Source organism: Schistocerca serialis, chromosome 5 (assembly GCF_023864345.2).
Source record: "Schistocerca serialis cubense isolate TAMUIC-IGC-003099 chromosome 5, iqSchSeri2.2, whole genome shotgun sequence".
NCBI lineage: Eukaryota > Metazoa > Arthropoda > Insecta > Orthoptera > Acrididae > Schistocerca > Schistocerca serialis.
The window spans coordinates 20,581,532-20,600,015 of NC_064642.1; the positions used below are offsets into that span (position 1 = coordinate 20,581,532).

General features: G+C 42.4%; 1 protein-coding gene across 2 annotated transcripts in view; it reads left to right on the top strand.

Moving 5' to 3' along the window:
- Positions 1 to 18,484, top strand: part of LOC126481139 (putative fatty acyl-CoA reductase CG5065) — a 469,013-nt gene that overhangs the window by 402,027 nt on the left and 48,502 nt on the right. For both annotated transcript variants that reach the window (XM_050104690.1, XM_050104691.1), the window contains exon 8: positions 16,499 to 16,756. In XM_050104690.1, the coding sequence (XP_049960647.1) occupies positions 16,499 to 16,756 (258 nt within the window). The remainder of the gene's footprint in view (positions 1 to 16,498; positions 16,757 to 18,484) is intronic.

Genomic DNA, 18,484 nt, shown 5'->3' on the forward strand with positions numbered 1-18,484 from the left:
AACTATTGTACTGCATTCAAAGCAAACATAATAATCTTGCAATTCTCTATTAACATAACAACCTTCTTCATTACAATTAGGGGAACCTTGCACTACAAAATCCTCACCAAATTTTCTTTAACAGGTTCCTCCTTTTTGCAATTGTTATTGTGTGTAACATTTTTGATTTCCAGTTTTCATTACTTGTTTGCAATTCCTGCAAAGTTCAAAGCCACATTTATGTTCTTTAGTTGTCAAACAAAAACTTTTTGCATCCTTCACATTTGTAAGCTGTATCACAAAGTTCTTCGTGATTTTTTAAGCATTATTCTTTGTAACAGTATCTATTGCGCTTTTCACAATAAATCTTATTTTCTACACTTTCATGTTCTGCCATTTTGCATAATATGCAAACTTTTTTCTCTATTTTACATGTGTTGGTCCTTGTTGTTATATGGTTTGTTACATTTGTTACAGAAATACATTGATCCTAGGAAAGCTGTCATATTGTTAATTACATCAATATGGTTATGATCTTTATACAGATATTTCTTTATTCTTTCTTAGGACTGATAAAGATAACTGAATTGAAATTCTCAGTACATACAACATTTATTTGAATATCCAACAATTCTTTAACATTTATAATGTCATCTAGAGTAAACCTTACTTCATTGTATTCACCCAACTGATTACATAATATGTCAGTTAGCTCTTTTTGTAATTTGTATTTATCTCCAACTCTTATTTTCTTAATCTCATTTGTAGTTAGTTTTCTGCCCAAAATGTTATTTGTGTGATATGTTAATGCCACAATTACTGCTCTAGCACAACACAAATTATCATTGTTTTTAATTCTTGTGATACATCTTTTTGTCTTTTTGTCTTCAGCTAGATTTGTTATTTTTTTTTACCTCGACCACCTTGGGCTCTAGAAACAGCTATCATCTGAATGTTAAATGAGGTACCTGCTATATCAATAGTCTCATCAGATGTTAAGGTATCTCTCATTTTATTGCACAAAACTTGAACAGATTCTAATGCTCTATATCCTGTGGAAATTGGATAAAACGTTTCTGGATTGTTGATTGTTGTATTTAACTTATCTTCATTCCTGAAATTAGTTACCGTTCTAGCTACATCAACCATAGACTTGAGTACTTTCGTTATATAGCCTGTTTTATCACTGACAGTACTGAGTTTGGAAATACTGATGTCATTAAAAACGATTTGGTAGTCAACAGACCAAGCTTTAAATTTTTCATTAAATCGATTTTATTTCTTTAATCTCAAACAAATGCTTTTTAGATGGCTCAGTCTCTTTTTCTTGCTTGAATAGTATGCTACTGAATGGATAAATTTGATCTCGTCTCACTATTTTTTCTTTCTCAGTTGTCAAGCTTTTTCAATAACATCATCATCCAATGTGTAAAAATAATTTATATTAGGTATTAGTTTTGGCCTTGATCTAGTTTTTTGGAATTATTCTGGATGAAATTGAAACGCCTTTAACCCAACAGCATTAACTAACTCTGATTTCTTTAATTTATTTCATCCTTTAATACCAAGATTTTTAGCTCTACCTTGGCATTCACTTACTTTCAAATTATCTAGACTTCATGTTGGAGGAGGTAAATTATTTGAAACCTTTAAATTAATTAAATCATCGTTTCTGAATCCGCTATAAACTCGTAAATTATTCCTTCTGTAATAATCACGAATTTGAGCGACTGTAAACTCTCTCAGTGAGGGTTCCATTATATTCTCTTTTATTAGCAATTTTTTTCATTGTACTTTTGAAAAGGGGGTGGAGAAATTGTGTGAAATAATTAAATTAATTAAATCATCTTTTCTAACTCTGCTATAAACTTGTAAATTATTCCTTCTGCAATTATCATGAAGTTGAGTGACTGTAAAGGCTCTCAGAGAGGCTTCCATTTATTTAATGACAGAAAACATTAGCTTTGGAAAATGTAGTGATTTCATTTTCAGTTATTTTGATTTGTCTATTTGTTCATAAATGTTTATTAAGACCACTTTTAACTATTTGTTTTCCACACTTTCGCACTATTTTCTTTTTTTCGCATATCTTGTAGTTGACACATCTGGCATCTACTTGAGAGCTTGTCCCTAGATGTATGACTTAAGTCAAAACAACTAAAACCTTAATTTCTTCACAACCAATAAATTTTTTACAGTGTGGTTAACTTTGTTTTCCTCTATATTATTGCTGTTCAAAGTAAAAACAAAAAAATCTTTCATGTCCTTCAATTTTTCCAAAGGATTCTTACAATAAACTGTTTAAAATGTTCTTTTTTATTATTATATGTATTTCTTCTAAGCATTTTATAATATTCTTTACACATATGTGAATGTTTATCCTTTGTATATTTAAGTGTATGAAAGTTATAAATTGTCTTCTCCACTTCACATTTTTTACACTTCTTCAACACTTCCCTTTATTGAGACAATTTTTCATTAGATTAATTAAAATTATTCCTTAATAAATGAATTCATATTCTTGTTGATGTGGTATAGATGTATAGATAAAATATTTACACTCTTAATTTACTTCCTATTACTAATATTTTTACTGTGAATTTTTTATTTCATTTATGAGTTTCTAATACAATATGCACTTCATGAAAAAGGAATTGTAATCTATAATGACACACTATTAGGGAAATTTTAGATGGTGTTCCAGGTGCTAAATATTCAGGGCCTGAAAAATTAACAGAGTGCTATAGAATTTTAGTGGCCTGCATAATGGTAACTGAAAACATTAAACAAATAAAATGAGGTTTTATTAAGTAAGGAATTTCAGGTTCCTTGAATTCCAGGACCTTAATTTTTAGACCGTGCATTTTTAAAAGGAATTCAAGAGTCCAAATATTTGGACACTGCAATTTTAGGAAGAATTATCTCGAATATCTCAAACAAAATGATATTCCATATGCAGAGTGCTATTGTGTTTTAATTTATCAACTATATTTTTATTCTGTATAAATGTATACTCTACTGAAAAAGCTGAATAATACAAGCAATTCTTCTAGTGAGCTAGAAGTGAATGAATTGTATTACATTAGTGATTGTGTAAATTTTAAAACTAGATATAGGGAGAAAATTTCTATGGCACTTGATAATAAATTTTTTTTGCCGGACGGGTTTAATAAAATAATTACTAATTGGGACTTACAATTTTTTGAAGATGGTACTAAAGTATAAAGAAATTAAGAGAACTAAAAATAATGGTAACGAATTTCACGATCTGGACTTCATTGTGTGATTTTGAAAATTTTTTATTGATTTAATTTTTTATATCTTATTTTTCTGGTGGGTTGAGTTTGCTCAGCAAATAATCCCCTAGTGCACTCAACCTATCGATTTATATGAAAATAGAAAACGGCAGTAAATAATCCCCTAGTTCACCCAGCTTACCCAGTTACTACTATCACACTACAGAATGCAGACAATGAGATGTAATCATGTGGCTTCTTCATTCCAATGACTTATAGAGTGTGCTGTCGTACTCAGTTGAATCTATGCTCGAAAGTCCACTTAGTCATCCTGTTATCTGCATGAAAAGACAATCAAGGTTGCACTTCTATAAATTTCAAAGTAAAGACAGAAGTGTAAACATTTTATAGCACAATCGGGAATTCCACACGTACATATTTTTAGATTTTTATACCTCTGTGTAACTATGACTTTTTCCTTTCTTGCCATAGGCCTCCGATTTATGACAACTACAGTACTGAGTCAGCTATAAGCTGTGCAGGCAGTTATGTAACAAGGCGCGCATACTGCCATGCAGATAATGCCCTTTATGCCACATCCGGTATGGACTATTTATCAGTCCAATATCCTGCGTGCCAACTGGCCACACACAGTTGTGTATCCTCCAACGTTTGGATGTGCAGACACTCATCTGAGGTGATCGAAGGATCACAGTCAAACATTTCGCTGCTCAGCTGGATGTCTCTGTTGGCAGTGTTGAGACACTCGTCAACAATTTGGGTTACTCACAGGTGTGTGGAACTACTTGCGCGTTACAAGCTGATTGTGACAATTTTTCTGTTAAAAATCGACATCGGCGATGAAACATGGACTCAATACTTCGAACCGGAAGCAGAACCACCTCTTCTCTGAAGAAAAACTTCAAAGTCGCACCCTCAGCCGGTAAAGTAATGGCGACCGTCTTCTGGGACTCTGAAGGGGTTGTTCTGTTTGTAGCTCCCTCATGGTGCAGCGATCATCTCTGGAGTGTACTGTGCTACATTCAGGAAACTGAACAAACGATCTCAGCAAGTTCGTCGTCACAAAAATGCAAATGAACTTCTCCTTCTCTGTGACAACGCAAGGCCTCACACATGTCTGCACACCCGAGAGGTGCTCACAAAACTTCATTGGACTGTCCTTTCTCATCCATTCTTTGCTCGACCTCTCGCCTACGACGAACGTGTCCTGTGTTTCGAAGCCATCGTTCAAAATGTTGAAATGACTGTGGATCTTACATCCTGAAATGCTGAGGCATTGGTCTGTAACTGTCCTGCTTCTTGACTTCTAAAGCCGGCCGCGGTGGTCTCGCGGTTCTAGGCGCTAGTCCGGAACCGTGCGACTGCTACAGTCGCAGGTTCGAATCCTGCCTTGGGCATGGATGTATGTGATGTCTTTAGGGTAGTTAGGTTTAAGTAGTTCTAAGTTCTAGTGGACTGATGACCTAAGATGTTAAGTCCCATAGTGCTCAGAACCATTTGAACCATTTTTGACTTCTAAAAACTGTACAACACAGAGTCCAAACGGTTTCTCCGGGGTTTCACGTTGCAATCATCCCCAAGATACTACTCTCCTCTAGCAAAGAAAGAACAACATATTTGACAAATGATGTGTGTGATTCGCAACTTTTCGTCACTAATGAATCAAGATCTCATTCGAAATGCACTTCCCTTACAGAGAACGGAATTTTTGGGTTCTATGAATGAAAGTAATATGCGGCACTGATTGTCCTAACATGGATGTTGTTGTTGTTGTTGTGGTCTCCAGTCCTGAGACTGGTTTGATGCAGCATTCCATACTACTCTATCCTGTGCAAGCTTCTTCATCTCCCAGTACCTACTGCAGCCTACATCCTTCTGAATCTGCTTAGTGTATTCATCTCTTGGTCTCCCTCTACAATTATTACCCTCCACGCTGCCCTCCAGCACCAAATTGGTGATCCCTTGATGCCTCAGAAAATGCCCTACCAACCGATCCCTTCTTCTAGTCAAGTTGAGCCACAAACTCCTCTTCTTCCCAGTTCTATTCAATACCACCTCATTAGTCATGTGATCTACCCATCTAATCTTCAGCTTAAATCTATACTCGATGGTAACGAATTTCTCTTCTTCAAAAAGGCTTTCCTTGCCATTGCCAGTCTACATTTTATATCCTCTCTACTTCGACCATCATCAGTTATTTTGCTCCCCAAATAACAAAACCACTTTACTACTTTAACTGTCTCATTTCCTAATCTAATTCCCTCAGCATCACCCGACTGAATTCGACTACATTCCATTATCCTCGTTTTGCTTTTGTTGATGTTATCTTATACCCTCGTTTCAAGACATTGTCCATTCCGTTCAACTGCTCTTCCAAGTCCTTCGCTGTCTCTGACAGAATTACAATGTCATCAGCAAACCTCAAAGTTTTTATTTCTTCTCCGTGGATTTTAATACCTACTCCGAACTTTTCTTTTGTTTACTTTACTGGCTGCTCAATATACAGATTGAATAGCATTGGGGAGAGGTTACAACCCTGTCTCACTCCCTTGCCAACCACTGCTTCCCTTTCGTACCCCTCGACTCTTATAACTACCATCTGGTTTCTGTACAAATTGCAAATAGCCTTTCTATCCCAGTATTTTACTTCTGCCACCTTTACAATTTGAAAGAGAGTATTCCAGTCAACATTGTCGAAAGCTTTCTCTGTTGTTGTTGTGGTCTTCAGTCCTGAGACTGGTTTGATGCACCTCTCCATGCTACTCTATCCTGTGCAAGCTTTTTCATCTCCCAGTACCTACTGCAACCTACATCCTTCTGAATCTGCTTAGTGTATTCATCTCTTGGTCTCCCCCTACGATTTTTACCCTCCACGCTGCCCTCCAATACTAAATTGGTGATCCCTTGATGCCTCAGAACATGTCCTACCAACCGATCCCTTCTTCTAGTCAAGTTGTGCCACAAACTTCTCTTCTCCCCAATCCTATTCAATACTTCCTCATTAGTTATGTGATCTACCCATCTAATCTTCAGCATTCTTCTGTAGCACCACATTTCGAAAGCTTCTATTCTCTTCTTGTCCAAACTATTTATCGTCCATGTTTCACTTCCATACATGGCTACACTCCATACGAATACTTTCAGAAATGACTTCCTGACACTTAAATCAATACTGGATGTTAACAAATTTCTCTTCTTCAGAAACGATTTCCTCGCCATTGCCAGCCTACATTTTATATCCTCTCTACTTCGACCATCATCAGTTATTTTGCTCCCCAAATAGCAAAACTCCTTTACTACTTTAAGTGCCTCATTTCCTAATCTAATTCCCTCAGCATCACCCGACTTAATTTGACTACATTCCATTATCCTTGTTTTGCTTTTGTTGATGTTCATCTTATATCCTCCTTTCAAGACACTGTCCATTCCATTCAACTGCTCTTCCAAGTCCTTTGCTGTCTCTGACAGAATTACAATGTCATCGGCGAACCTCAAAGTTTTTATTTCTTCTCCATGAATTTTAATACCTACTCCGAATTTTTCTTTTGTTTCCTTTACTGCTTGCTCAATATACAGATTGAACAACATCGGGGAGAGGCTACAACCCTGTCTTACTCCCTTCCCAACCACTGCTTCCCTTTCATGTCCCTGGACTCTTATAACTGCCATCTGGTTTCTGTACAAATTGTAAATAGCTTTTCGCTCCCTGTATTTTACCCCTGCCACCTTTAGAATTTGAAAGAGAGTATTCCAGTCAACATTGTCAAAAGCTGTCTCTAAGTCTAAATATGCTAGAAACGTAGGTTTGCCTTTCCTTAATCTTTCTTCTAAGATAAGCCGTAAGGTCAGTATTGCCTCACGTGTTCCAGTGTTTCTACGGAATCCAAACTGATCTTCCCCGAGGTTGGCTTCTACTAGTTTTTCCATTCGTCTGTAAAGAATTCGTGTTAGTATTTTGCAGCTGTGACTTATTAAGCTGATAGTTCGGTAATTTTCACATCTGTCAACACCTGCTTTCTTTGGGATTGGAATTATTATATTCTTCTTGAAGTCTGAGGGTATTTCGCCTGTTTCATACATCTTGCTCACAAGATGGTAGAGTTTTGTCAGGACTGGCTCTCCCACGGCCGTCAGTAGTTCCAATGGAATGTTGTCTACTCCGGGGGCCTTGTTTCGACTCAGGTCTTTCAGTGCTCTGTCAAACTCTTCACGCAGTATCGTATCTCCCATTTCACCTTCATCTACATCCTCTTCCATTTCCATAACATTGTCCTCAAGTACATCGCCCTTGTATAGACCCTCAATATACTTCTTCCACCTTTCTGCTTTCCCTTCTTTGCTTAGAACTGGGTTTCCATCTGAGCTCTTGATATTCATACAAGTGGTTCTCTTTTCTCCAAAGGTCTCTTTAATTTTCCTGTAGGCTCTATCTATCTTACCCCTAGTGAGATAAACCTCTACATCCTTACATTTGTCCTCTAGCCATCCCTGCTTAGCCATTTTGCACTTCCTGTCGATATCATTTTTGAGACGTTTGTATTCCTTTTTGCCTGTTTCACTTACTGCATTTTTATATTTTCTCCTTTCATCAGTTAAATTCAATATTTCTTCTGTTACCCAAGGATTTCTACTAGCCCTCGCCTTTTTACCTACTTGATCCTCTGCTGCCTTCACTACTTCATCCCTCAAAGCTACCCATTCTTCTTCTACTGTATTTATTTCCCCCATTCCTGTCAATTGCTCCCTTATGCTCTCCCTGAATCTCTGTACAACCTCTGGTTCTTTTAGTTTATCCAGGTCCCATCTCCTTAAATTCCCACCTTTTTGCAGTTTCTTCAGTTTTAATCTACAGGTCATAACCAATAGATTGTGGTCAGAGTCCACATCTGCCCCTGGAAATGTCTTACAATTTAAAACCTGGTTCCTAAATCTCTGTCTTACCATTATATAATCTATCTGATACCTTTTAGTATCTCCAGGGTTCTTCCATGTATACAACCTTCTTTCATGATTCTTAAACCAAGTGTTAGTTATGATTATGTTGTGCTCTGTGCAAAATTCTACCAGGCGGCTTCCTCTTTCATTTCTGTCCCCCAATCCATATTCACCTACTATGTTTCCTTCTCTCCCTTTTCCTACACTCGAATTCCAGTCACCCATGACTATTAAATTTTCGTCTCCCTTCACAATCTGAATAATTTCTTTTATTTCATCATACATTTCTTCACTTTCTTCGTCATCTGCAGAGCTAGTTGGCATATAAACTTGTACTACTGTAGTAGGTGTGGGCTTCGTATCTATCTTGGCCACAATAATGCGTTCACTATGCTGTTTGTAGTAGCTTACCCGCATTCCTATTTTCCTATTCATTATTAAACCTACTCCTGCATTACCCCTATTTGATTTTGTGTTTATAACCCTGTAGTCACCTGACCAGAAGTCTTGTTCCTCCTGCCACCGAACTTCACTAATTCCCACTATATCTAACTTCAACCTATCCATTTCCCTTTTTAAATTTTCTAACCTACCTGCCCGATTAAGGGATCTGACATTCCACGCTCCGATCCGTAGAACGCCAGTTTTCTTTCTCCTGATAACGACATCCTCTTGAGTAGTCCCCGCCCGGAGATCCGAATGGGGGACTATTTTACCTCCGGAATATTTTACCCAAGAGGACGCCATCATCATGTAATCATACAGTGAAGCTGCATGCCCTCGGGAAAAATTACGGCTGTAGTTTCCCCTTGCTTTCAGCCGTTCGCAGTACCAGCACAGCAAGGCCGTTTTGGTTATTGTTACAAGGCCAGATCAGTCAATCATCCAGACTGTTGCCCTTGCAACTACTGAAAAGGCTGCTGCCCCTCTTCAGGAACCACACGTTTGTCTGGCCTCTCAAAGCTTTCTCTAAGTCTACAAATACTAGAAACGTAGGTTTCCCTTTCCTTAATCTTTCTTCTAAGGTAAGTCGTAGGGTCTGTATTGCCTCACGTGTTCCAACATTTTTATGGAATCCAAACTGATCTTCCCCGAGGTCGGCTTTTACCAGTTTTTCCATTCGTCTGTAAAGACTTCGTGTTAGTATTTTGCAGCCGTGACGTATTAAACTGATAGTTTGGTAATTTTCACATCTGTCAACACCTGCTTTCTTTGGGATTGGAATTATTATATTCTTCTTGAAGTCTGAGGGTATTTCGCCTATCTCATACATCTTGCTCACCAGGTGGTAGAGTTTTGTCAGGACTGGCTCTCCCAAGGCTGTCAGTAGTTCTTATGGAATGTTGTCTACTCCCGGGGCCATGTTTCGTCTTAGGTCTTTCAGTGCTCTGTCAGACTCTTCACGCAGTATCATATCTTCCATTATATCTTCATCTATCTCCTCTTCCATTTCCATAATATTGTCCTCAAGAACATCGCTCTTGTATAGACCCTCTATATACTCCTTCCATCTTTCTGCATTCCCTTCTTTGCTTAGAACTGGGTTTCCATCTAAGCTCTTGATATTCATGCAAGTGGTTCTCTTTTCTCCAAAGGTCTCTTTAATTGTCCTGTATGCAGTATCTATCTTACATCTTGTGAGATAAGCCTCTACATCCTTACATTTGTCCTCTAGCCATCCCTGCTTAGTCATTTTGCACTTCCTGTCGATCTCATTTTTGAGACGTTTGTATTCCATTTTGCCTGCTTCATTTACTGCATTTTTATATTTTCTCCTTTCATCAATTAAATTCAATATTTCTTCTGTTACCCAAGGGTTTCTTCTAGCTCCCGTCCTTTTACCTATTTGATCCTCTGCTGCCTTCACTACTTCATCCCTCAAAGCTACCCATTCTTCTTCTACTGTATTTCTTTCCCCCATTCCTGTCAATTGTTCCCTTATGCTCTACCTGAAACTCTGTACAACCTCTGGTTCTTTCAGTTTATCCAGGTCCCATCTCCTTAAATTCCCACCTTTTTGCAGTTTATTCAGTTTTAATCAACCGTTCGTAACCAATAGATTGTGGTCAGAGCCCACATCTGCCCCTGGAAATGTCTTACAATTTAGAATCTGGTTCCTAAATCTATGTCTTACCATTATATAATCTATCTGATATCTTCTAGTATCTCCAGGCTTCTTCCATGTAAACAACCTTCTTTCATGATCCTTGAACCAAGTGTTAGCTATGATTAAGTTATGCTCTGTGCAAAATTCTACCAGGCGGCTTCCTCTTTCATTTCTTACCCCCAATCCATATTCACCAACTAGGTTTCCTTCTCTTCCTTTTCCTACTGTCACCCATGACTATTAAATTTTCGTCTCCCTTCACCACCTGAATAATTTCTTTTATCTCATCATACACTTCATCAATTTCTTTGTCATCTGCAGAGCTAGTTGGCATATAAACTTGTACTACTGTAGTAGGCGTGGGCTTCGTGTCTGTCTTGGCCACAATAATGCGTTCACTATGCTGTTTGTAGTAGCTTACCCGTACTCCTAATTTTTTTATTCATTATTAAACCTACTCCTGCATTACCCCTATTTGATTTTGTATTAGTAACTCTGTATTCACCTGACCAAAAGTCGTGTTCCTCCTGCCACCGAACTTCACTAATTTCCACTATATCTAATTTTAACCTATCCATTTCCCTTTTTAAATTTTCTAACCTACCTGCCCGATTAAGGGATCTGACATTCCACGTTCCGATCCGTAGAACGCCAGTTTTCTTTCTCTTCATAACGACGTCCTCTTGAGTAGTCCCCGCCCAGAGATCTGAATGGGGGACTATTTTACCTCCGGAATATTTTACCCAAGAGGACGCCATCATCATTTAATCATAGAGTAAAGCTGCATGCCCTCGGGAAAAATTACGGCCGTAGTTTCCCCTTGCTTTCGGCCGTTTGCAGTACCACAACAGCAAGGCCATTTTGGTTAGCGTTACAAGGCCAGATCAGTCAATAATCCAGACTGTTGCCCCTGCAACTACTGAAAAGGCTGCTGCCCCTCTTCAGGAACCACACGTTTGTCTGGCCTCTCAACAGATGCCCCTCAGTTGTGGTTGCACCTACGGTACGGCTGTCTATATTGTTGAGGCACGCAAGCCTCCCCACCAACGGCAAGGTCTATGGTTCATGGGGGGGGGGGGGGGGGGAACATGGATGAGGAACATCATTTTATTTTGTCTTTTTCACCGCTACACACCCACGAGGGCATTCAGTAAGTAATGCAACACATTTTTTTCCTGAAAGCAGCTTATTTTTTTTTATTAAGGACACCAGTACACCATATTGTTCCTCACTCTTTTGCTTACAGAACCCTGTTTCTTAATGTAAACTCCGTTCAGTGTGACGGCCTTACGGTACCTTAGTGGGAGGGACTGTTAACTCCGATGGTATAACTCTACTGCTCAACGTCGGATCCATCGTCATTCTGCAACAATAACCTCCCCGTGCCCACGTGGTGCTATCAGCCGCGTAAATCCTTCATTGGTCCGAACAGATGGAAGTCGGAAGGTGCTTGATCCAGGCTGAAGGGTGAATGAGAAAGAACAGTCGAATGAAGTTTTTTGAGCACCTCTCGGGTGCGGAGACATGTGTAAGGGCTTGTGTTGTCATACAGAAGGAGAAGTTCGTTTGCATTTCTGTGGCGACGAACACGCTGAGGTCGTTTCTTCAATTTCCTGAGGGTAGCATAGTCACTTCAGAGTTTATCGTTGTGCTATGAGGGAACTACAAACAGGACAACCCCTTCAGAGTCCCAGAGGACGGTCGCCATTTCTTTACTGGCCGAGGGTGCGGCTTTGAACTTTTTCTTCAGAGAAGAGGTGGTATGGTGGTGGTTAGTGTTTAACGTCCCGTCGACAACGAGGTCATTAGAGACGGAGCGCAAGCTCGGGTTACGGAAGGATGGGGAAGGAAATAGGCCGTGCCCTTTCAAAGGAACCATCCCGGCATTTGCCTGAAACGATTTAGGGAAATCACGGAAAACCTAAATCAGGATGGCTGGAGACGAGATTGAACCGTCGTCCTCCCGAATGCAAGAGGTGGTATGGTGCCACTTGATGTTGATTGGCATTTTGTTTCGGTTCAAAGTGATGAACTCATATTTCACCACCGGCGACGATGTTCAACGAAAAACTGTCACGATCAGCCTGGTAATGTGCAAGCAACTGCACACAGATGGTCCTTCATTGCTCTTCGTAGTCTTTTGTGAGGCTGAGAGGAACTCAGCAGGCACACACCTTTGAGTACCCCACCTCTCAGCACTGTCAACAGAAACGTCCATCTGAGCACCGAAATGTTTGATTCTGATCCTCGATCACCTAGAATGAGAGTGTCCGCACGTTCGCGGTAGCGTTCTCGCTTCCCACGCCCGGGTTCCCGGGTTCGATTCCCGGCGGGGTCAGGGATTTTCTCTGCCTCGTGATGGCTGGGTGTTGTGTGCTGTCCTTAGGTTAGTTAGGTTTAAGTAGTTCTAAGTTCTAGGGGACTTATGACCACAGCAGTTGAGTCCCATAGTGCTCAGAGCCATTTGAACCATTTGTCCGCACGTTCCAATGTTGCCGGAGACACACCTGTGTGCTGCCAGCTGGGACGCAGGATATCTGGCAGGTTTGCATCGAGCAAGGTTACAGATGTCTCGCCCAGTGACACACTGTGCCTTTGTTTACTGCATGTGCCCTGTAGGCATTCTAAAAGTGCTATGAATGTTTGCGATGCTCTGGTTTTCCGCCAAAAGAAACTCAGCGAAAGCTCTTTACTTGGAACGCACCTTCGTTAGATACTCAATTTTGAAGGCTATATACGGCGCCGCCACCAATCGGAACTTCGTGAAACTATATCCGCTGAAACGGGAATATTCCACGATGTCCTACAACAAATTCCGCACTTTTTCAGCCGAAACTGGCCGAGAAAAAGAAAGTGTTGTATTACTTACTGCAAGGCCCTTATACATCTGGGTGGCCATTTTCAAATGTGTGAAATACATACCAGACGTAACACTGTTAAGATATAAATACAAAACATGCAACAGTGGTTTAATCAACAGAACTAAAATAAAAATGAAATAAAACAAAACATAATTTGCGTGGCATAACCTATCAAACGGACACATTTGGAATATAGTCAAAACCTGCATTCATCGTACTTTGTTATAATGTAGTTTCATAGTTCGCGTGAGGTGCCAGTTGAATTACTTAGCACACCCTAAGATCACTATGGGCGAAGTAGAAACCTCTTACTAAAATTTCGACAAATATTTCAGCAGGCTCCGCTGGGCTTAATGGTTGCACCCACACTACGTGGCTTGATGTTCTCCACTGTCTTGCAGCGCTTTACCTCTGCTAAAAAGGATTCCCTTTGCTTCTCGCACAACGCAGTTTTATGCTGCAGCGCCCAGCCTCAATCCAGGCCCCTTCTGGACTGAGAGAACAGAATGTCCTTCTCTGCTCCATACCTGAATGGAGAATGGTTTTCAGTGGTAAGCAACTTTATGATTATCCATTCCCCTAAGTGAAATTACCCTTCGCGAACTAGCTGAAATTCCAGAGGCTCCTTTAATTACAAGACACACTCCTCTACCAAGAGGAAAGGAGACATAGAAATAATTATAAATACAATTATTGGTAGCTTTTATGCAGTTTTTGTTATTTGATTTGACTGGCCGGTGGGATCTAGATATTAAGTTAATAGCAGGTTATGGGACAGTTTGAGAATAAACTGTCATATAACAACAAATTATTATTAACAAGTGCTCAGCGAACAATAAGCGAATAACGTAAAAAAGTTTACAGTATTACCTAAATTTAAAGCAAACAACGTGACACCAACGGTTTGTGGAATAGCTTTGATGTTACTTACCTTCTACAGGTAAAATAGGGTACTGGGCTAAGCACTATGCCACCTTCTCATGACCTCACCCTCCGTGCCCAGCGACTAACAGTGCTCCATAGACTTGGCACGAGCGTTTCTGAATATTCCCCATAGTTTCTTTCCACACTGAGAAATTCAATGAGGGCACGTTGCTTGTAACGTACATCACCTACAGACGCCATTTTGACACTGCTCCGCAGCTTCGCTATCTGTCGGAAGTGACGGAAACTTGGCTCGCTCATTCAGGAGACTTCAAATAATTCATACGTAACGTTTCGCATTCGTAGCATTGTTTTCTGCCGAGAAAAAGAAAATGCGATGCATTGTTTTCTGGTCAACCCTTGTATATCTTTATATGTGTCTAAACGTTTGGTTACAGTAAAATGCAAAAGGCTGAAGTAAATCGTAAAGGGTCATATTGAGGCTTTTGTTAACACTATGAAGAACTTTCGGAGAATAACGATTTCGAAAAAGTAAACATTTACATGTTTATTTATACAGATTTTGCTGAACGTTCTTTGTGATTGTGTGCAGTTTTGTACACTCCTGGAAATGGAAAAAAGAACACATTGACACCGGTGTGTCAGACCCACCATACTTGCTCCGGACACTGCGAGAGGGCTGTACAAGCAATGATCACACGCACGGCACAGCGGACACACCAGGAACCGCGGTGTTGGCCGTCGAATGGCGCTAGCTGCGCAGCATTTGTGCACCGCCGCCGTCAGTGTCAGCCAGTTTGCCGTGGCATACGGAGCTCCATCGCAGTCTTTAACACTGGTAGCATGCCGCGACAGCGTGGACGTGAACCGTATGTGCAGTTGACGGACTTTGAGCGAGGGCGTATAGTGGGCATGCGGGAGGCCGGGTGGACGTACCGCCGAATTGCTCAACACGTGGGGCGTGAGGTTTCCACAGTACATCGATGTTGTCGCCAGTGTCGGCGGAAGGTGCACGTGCCCGTCGACCTGGGACCGGACCGCAGCGACGCACGGATGCACGCCAAGACCGTAGGATCCTACGCAGTGCCGTAGGGGACCGCACCGCCACTTCCCAGCAAATTAGGGACACTGTTGCTCCTGGGGTATCGGCGAGGACCATTCGCAACCGTCTCCATGAAGCTGGGCTACGGTCCCGCACACCGTTAGGCCGTCTTCCGCTCACGCCCCAACATCGTGCAGCCCGCCTCCAGTGGTGTCGCGACAGGCGTGAATGGAGGGACGAATGGAGACCTGTCGTCTTCAGCGATGAGAGTCGCTTCTGCCTTGGTGCCAATGATGGTCGTATGCGTGTTTGGCGCCGTGCAGGTGAGTGCCACAATCAGGACTGCATACGACCGAGGCACACAGGGCCAACACCCGGCATCATGGTGTGGGGAGCGATCTCCTACACTGGCCGTACACCACTGGTGATCGTCTAGGGGACACTGAATAGTGCACGGTACATCCAAACCGTCATCGAACCCATCGTTCTACCATTCCTAGACCGGCAAGGGAACTTGCTGTTCCAACAGGACAATGCACGTCCGCATGTATCCCGTGCCACCCAACGTGCTCTAGAAGGTGTAAGTCAACTACCCTGGCCAGCAAGATCTCCGGATCTGTCCCCCATTGAGCATGTTTGGGACTGGATGAAGCGTCGTCTCACGCGGTCTGCACGTCCAGCACGAACGCTGGTCCAACTGAGGCGCCAGGTGGAAATGGCATGGCAAGCCGTTCCACAGGACTACATCCAGCATCTCTACGATCGTCTCCATGGGAGAATAGCAGCCTGCATTGCTGCGAAAGGTGGATATACACTGTACTAGTGCCGACATTGTGCATGCTCTGTTGGCTGTGTCTATGTGCCTGTGGTTCTGTCAGTGTGATCATGTGATGTATCTGACCCCAGGAATGTGTCAATAAAGTTTCCCCTTCCTGGGACAATGAATTCACGGTGTTCTTATTTCAATTTCCAGGAGTGTATTTGGTACTAACCTCTCTATTTGTTCCCACACACGCTACGAAAAGGGCATCTATTTTTACAAAGTATGTAAAGAATACTTTCTACATATCAGGAATTACTGTCATTGTTGTTTTTCCTTTACATGATGCAGAGTATATTAAAAAAAAAAAGCCGTACATCATTTGAGATTAAACATTCCAGTATATGAACAAACATGTTTGAGAATAGTGCTTCAGTGTTACATCCACTGAAAAAAAAAACTCCAAAGGTTAAATACTGAAGCATCCGAATACTTTTTTCACCTGCTATATGTAGGCTTGTATACGCTGCCTGCAGTGCAGCTGCGCCGCACTCCGCGCTTTTTCGGTTTTTTTCCCGCTCGGCTTGTGTGCGTGATGCGGCGGCCCATGTTGACGTGGAGTGTGTCGGCAGAGTGGCAGGCGCGCGGCTGAGTGCGGCTCTGTGTTGGCAGCATGGTGCGGCTGCAGCGGCGCATCTCGGACGGGCTCGAGCTGCTGCAGTACTTCACGACGCGCGAGTGGAACTTCCGCAACGAGCGCTTCCTGGCGCTCTACACCGGCCTCAACGCCGAGGACAAGCGCCGCTTCGACATGGACATGGTGCCCATAGAGCCCTACGAGTACCTGGTGACGGCGTCCTTGGGCGCGCGCCTCTACTGCTTCCACGAGGACCCCGCCTCCCTGCCGCGCTGCCGCCGCAACATCCGCATGTCAGTACACCACCCCTCTCTGTCTCTGCCTCAGTCTAACTCCTGCTGCGTGACACCACGTGGCGCATTACTTCTCACTATGCATACCAATCGTTTCACACACACACACACATACACACGCACGCACTTTATCACTTCCTGTAATACACTGAAGCGCCAAAGAAACTCCTAAAGGCATGCATATTCAAACACAGAGATATATTAACAGGCAGAATACGGCGCTGCGGCCGGCAACGTCTATATAAGACAACAAGTGTCTGGTGCAGTTGTTAGATTGGTTACCGATGCTACAATGGCAGGTTGTCAAGATTTAAGCGAGTTTGAACGCGGTGCTCTAGTCGGCACACGAGCGATGGGACACAGCATCTCCGAAGTAGTGACGAAGTGGGGATTTTCCCGTACGACTATGTCACGAATGTACTATGAATATCAGGTGTACGGTAAAACGTCAAATGTCCGACAACGCTGCGGTCGGAAAAAGACCCTGCAAGAACGGGACCAACGACGCCGGAAGAGAATCGTTCAACGTCACAGAAGTGCAACCCTTCCACAAATTGCTGCAAATTTCAATGCTGTGTCAGCGTTCGAACCATTCGACTAAACATCAACAATATGGGCTTTCGAAGCCGAAGACAACACCGACAGCGGACTGTTGATGACTGGAAACATGTTGTCTGGTCGGACGATTCTCGTTCCAAATTGTATCGAAAGGATCGACGTGTACGGGAATGGGGAAAACCTCATGAATCCGTGGACCCTGCTTGTGGGCAGGGGAGTGTTCAAGCTCGTGGAGGCTCTGTAATAGTGTGGGGCATCTGTAGATGCAGTGATGTGGGACCCCTGATACGTCTAGATACAGCTCTGACAGGTGACACTTACGTAAGCATTCTGTCTGATCGCCTGCATCCATCCATGTCCATTGTGGATCCCGACGGACTTGGCCAATTTCAGCAGGACTATGCGACACCCTACACCTTCAGAATTGTTACAGACTGGCATCAGGAACACTCTTCTGAGTTTAAACACTTCCGCTGGCCACCAAGCTCCCCAAACATGAACGGTTTTCAACATATCTGGGATGCCTTGTAACATGCTGTTCAGAAGAGATCTGCACCCTCTCGTAGTCTTACGGATTTATGCCACGTCATGTTGCTGCACTTCTGCGTGTTCGCGGTGGCCCTACACGATATTTGATGGGTGTACGATTCCTTGGATCTTCAGTGTATTTCTTTGGGCGTGGACATGACGTCCTCCGATGTTAGGCAGGTTATCTATTAACAATTGCCTGGGTATGTATATATTCTAGCCTTCTGTCAGTCCACCTCTTCCTTTCCCCATTGTCCATCTCCTGCTCCCCCCCTCCCCCCCCCCCCACACACACTGGCAATCTAACCCTGCCTTTCTTCCTGGCCATCTGGTCCTTCCTCTCTCTCTCTCTATTTCCTCCCCCCCCCCCCCCCCCCAACCCCCCGGTAAGTTCGTCTTGTCACCCCATCTAACCCAATTCCCATCTCCCCTCTCTCTTTGTCCATTGCCTCCTCCGCCTCTTCCGTCTATCTCATCCTTTCTCTTCTCTTCATACACCTCATCCTCTTCCCTTCTTTGTCCATTTCCTCCTCCCCCAGTTCCCTCCACCTCCTCTTCCCCCTCTCTGTGTCCATCTCCCCGCTCCCTCCCCTCTCTCTCCATCTCCTTCTCCCCAACTTCTCACATCTTCACAAAGAGATC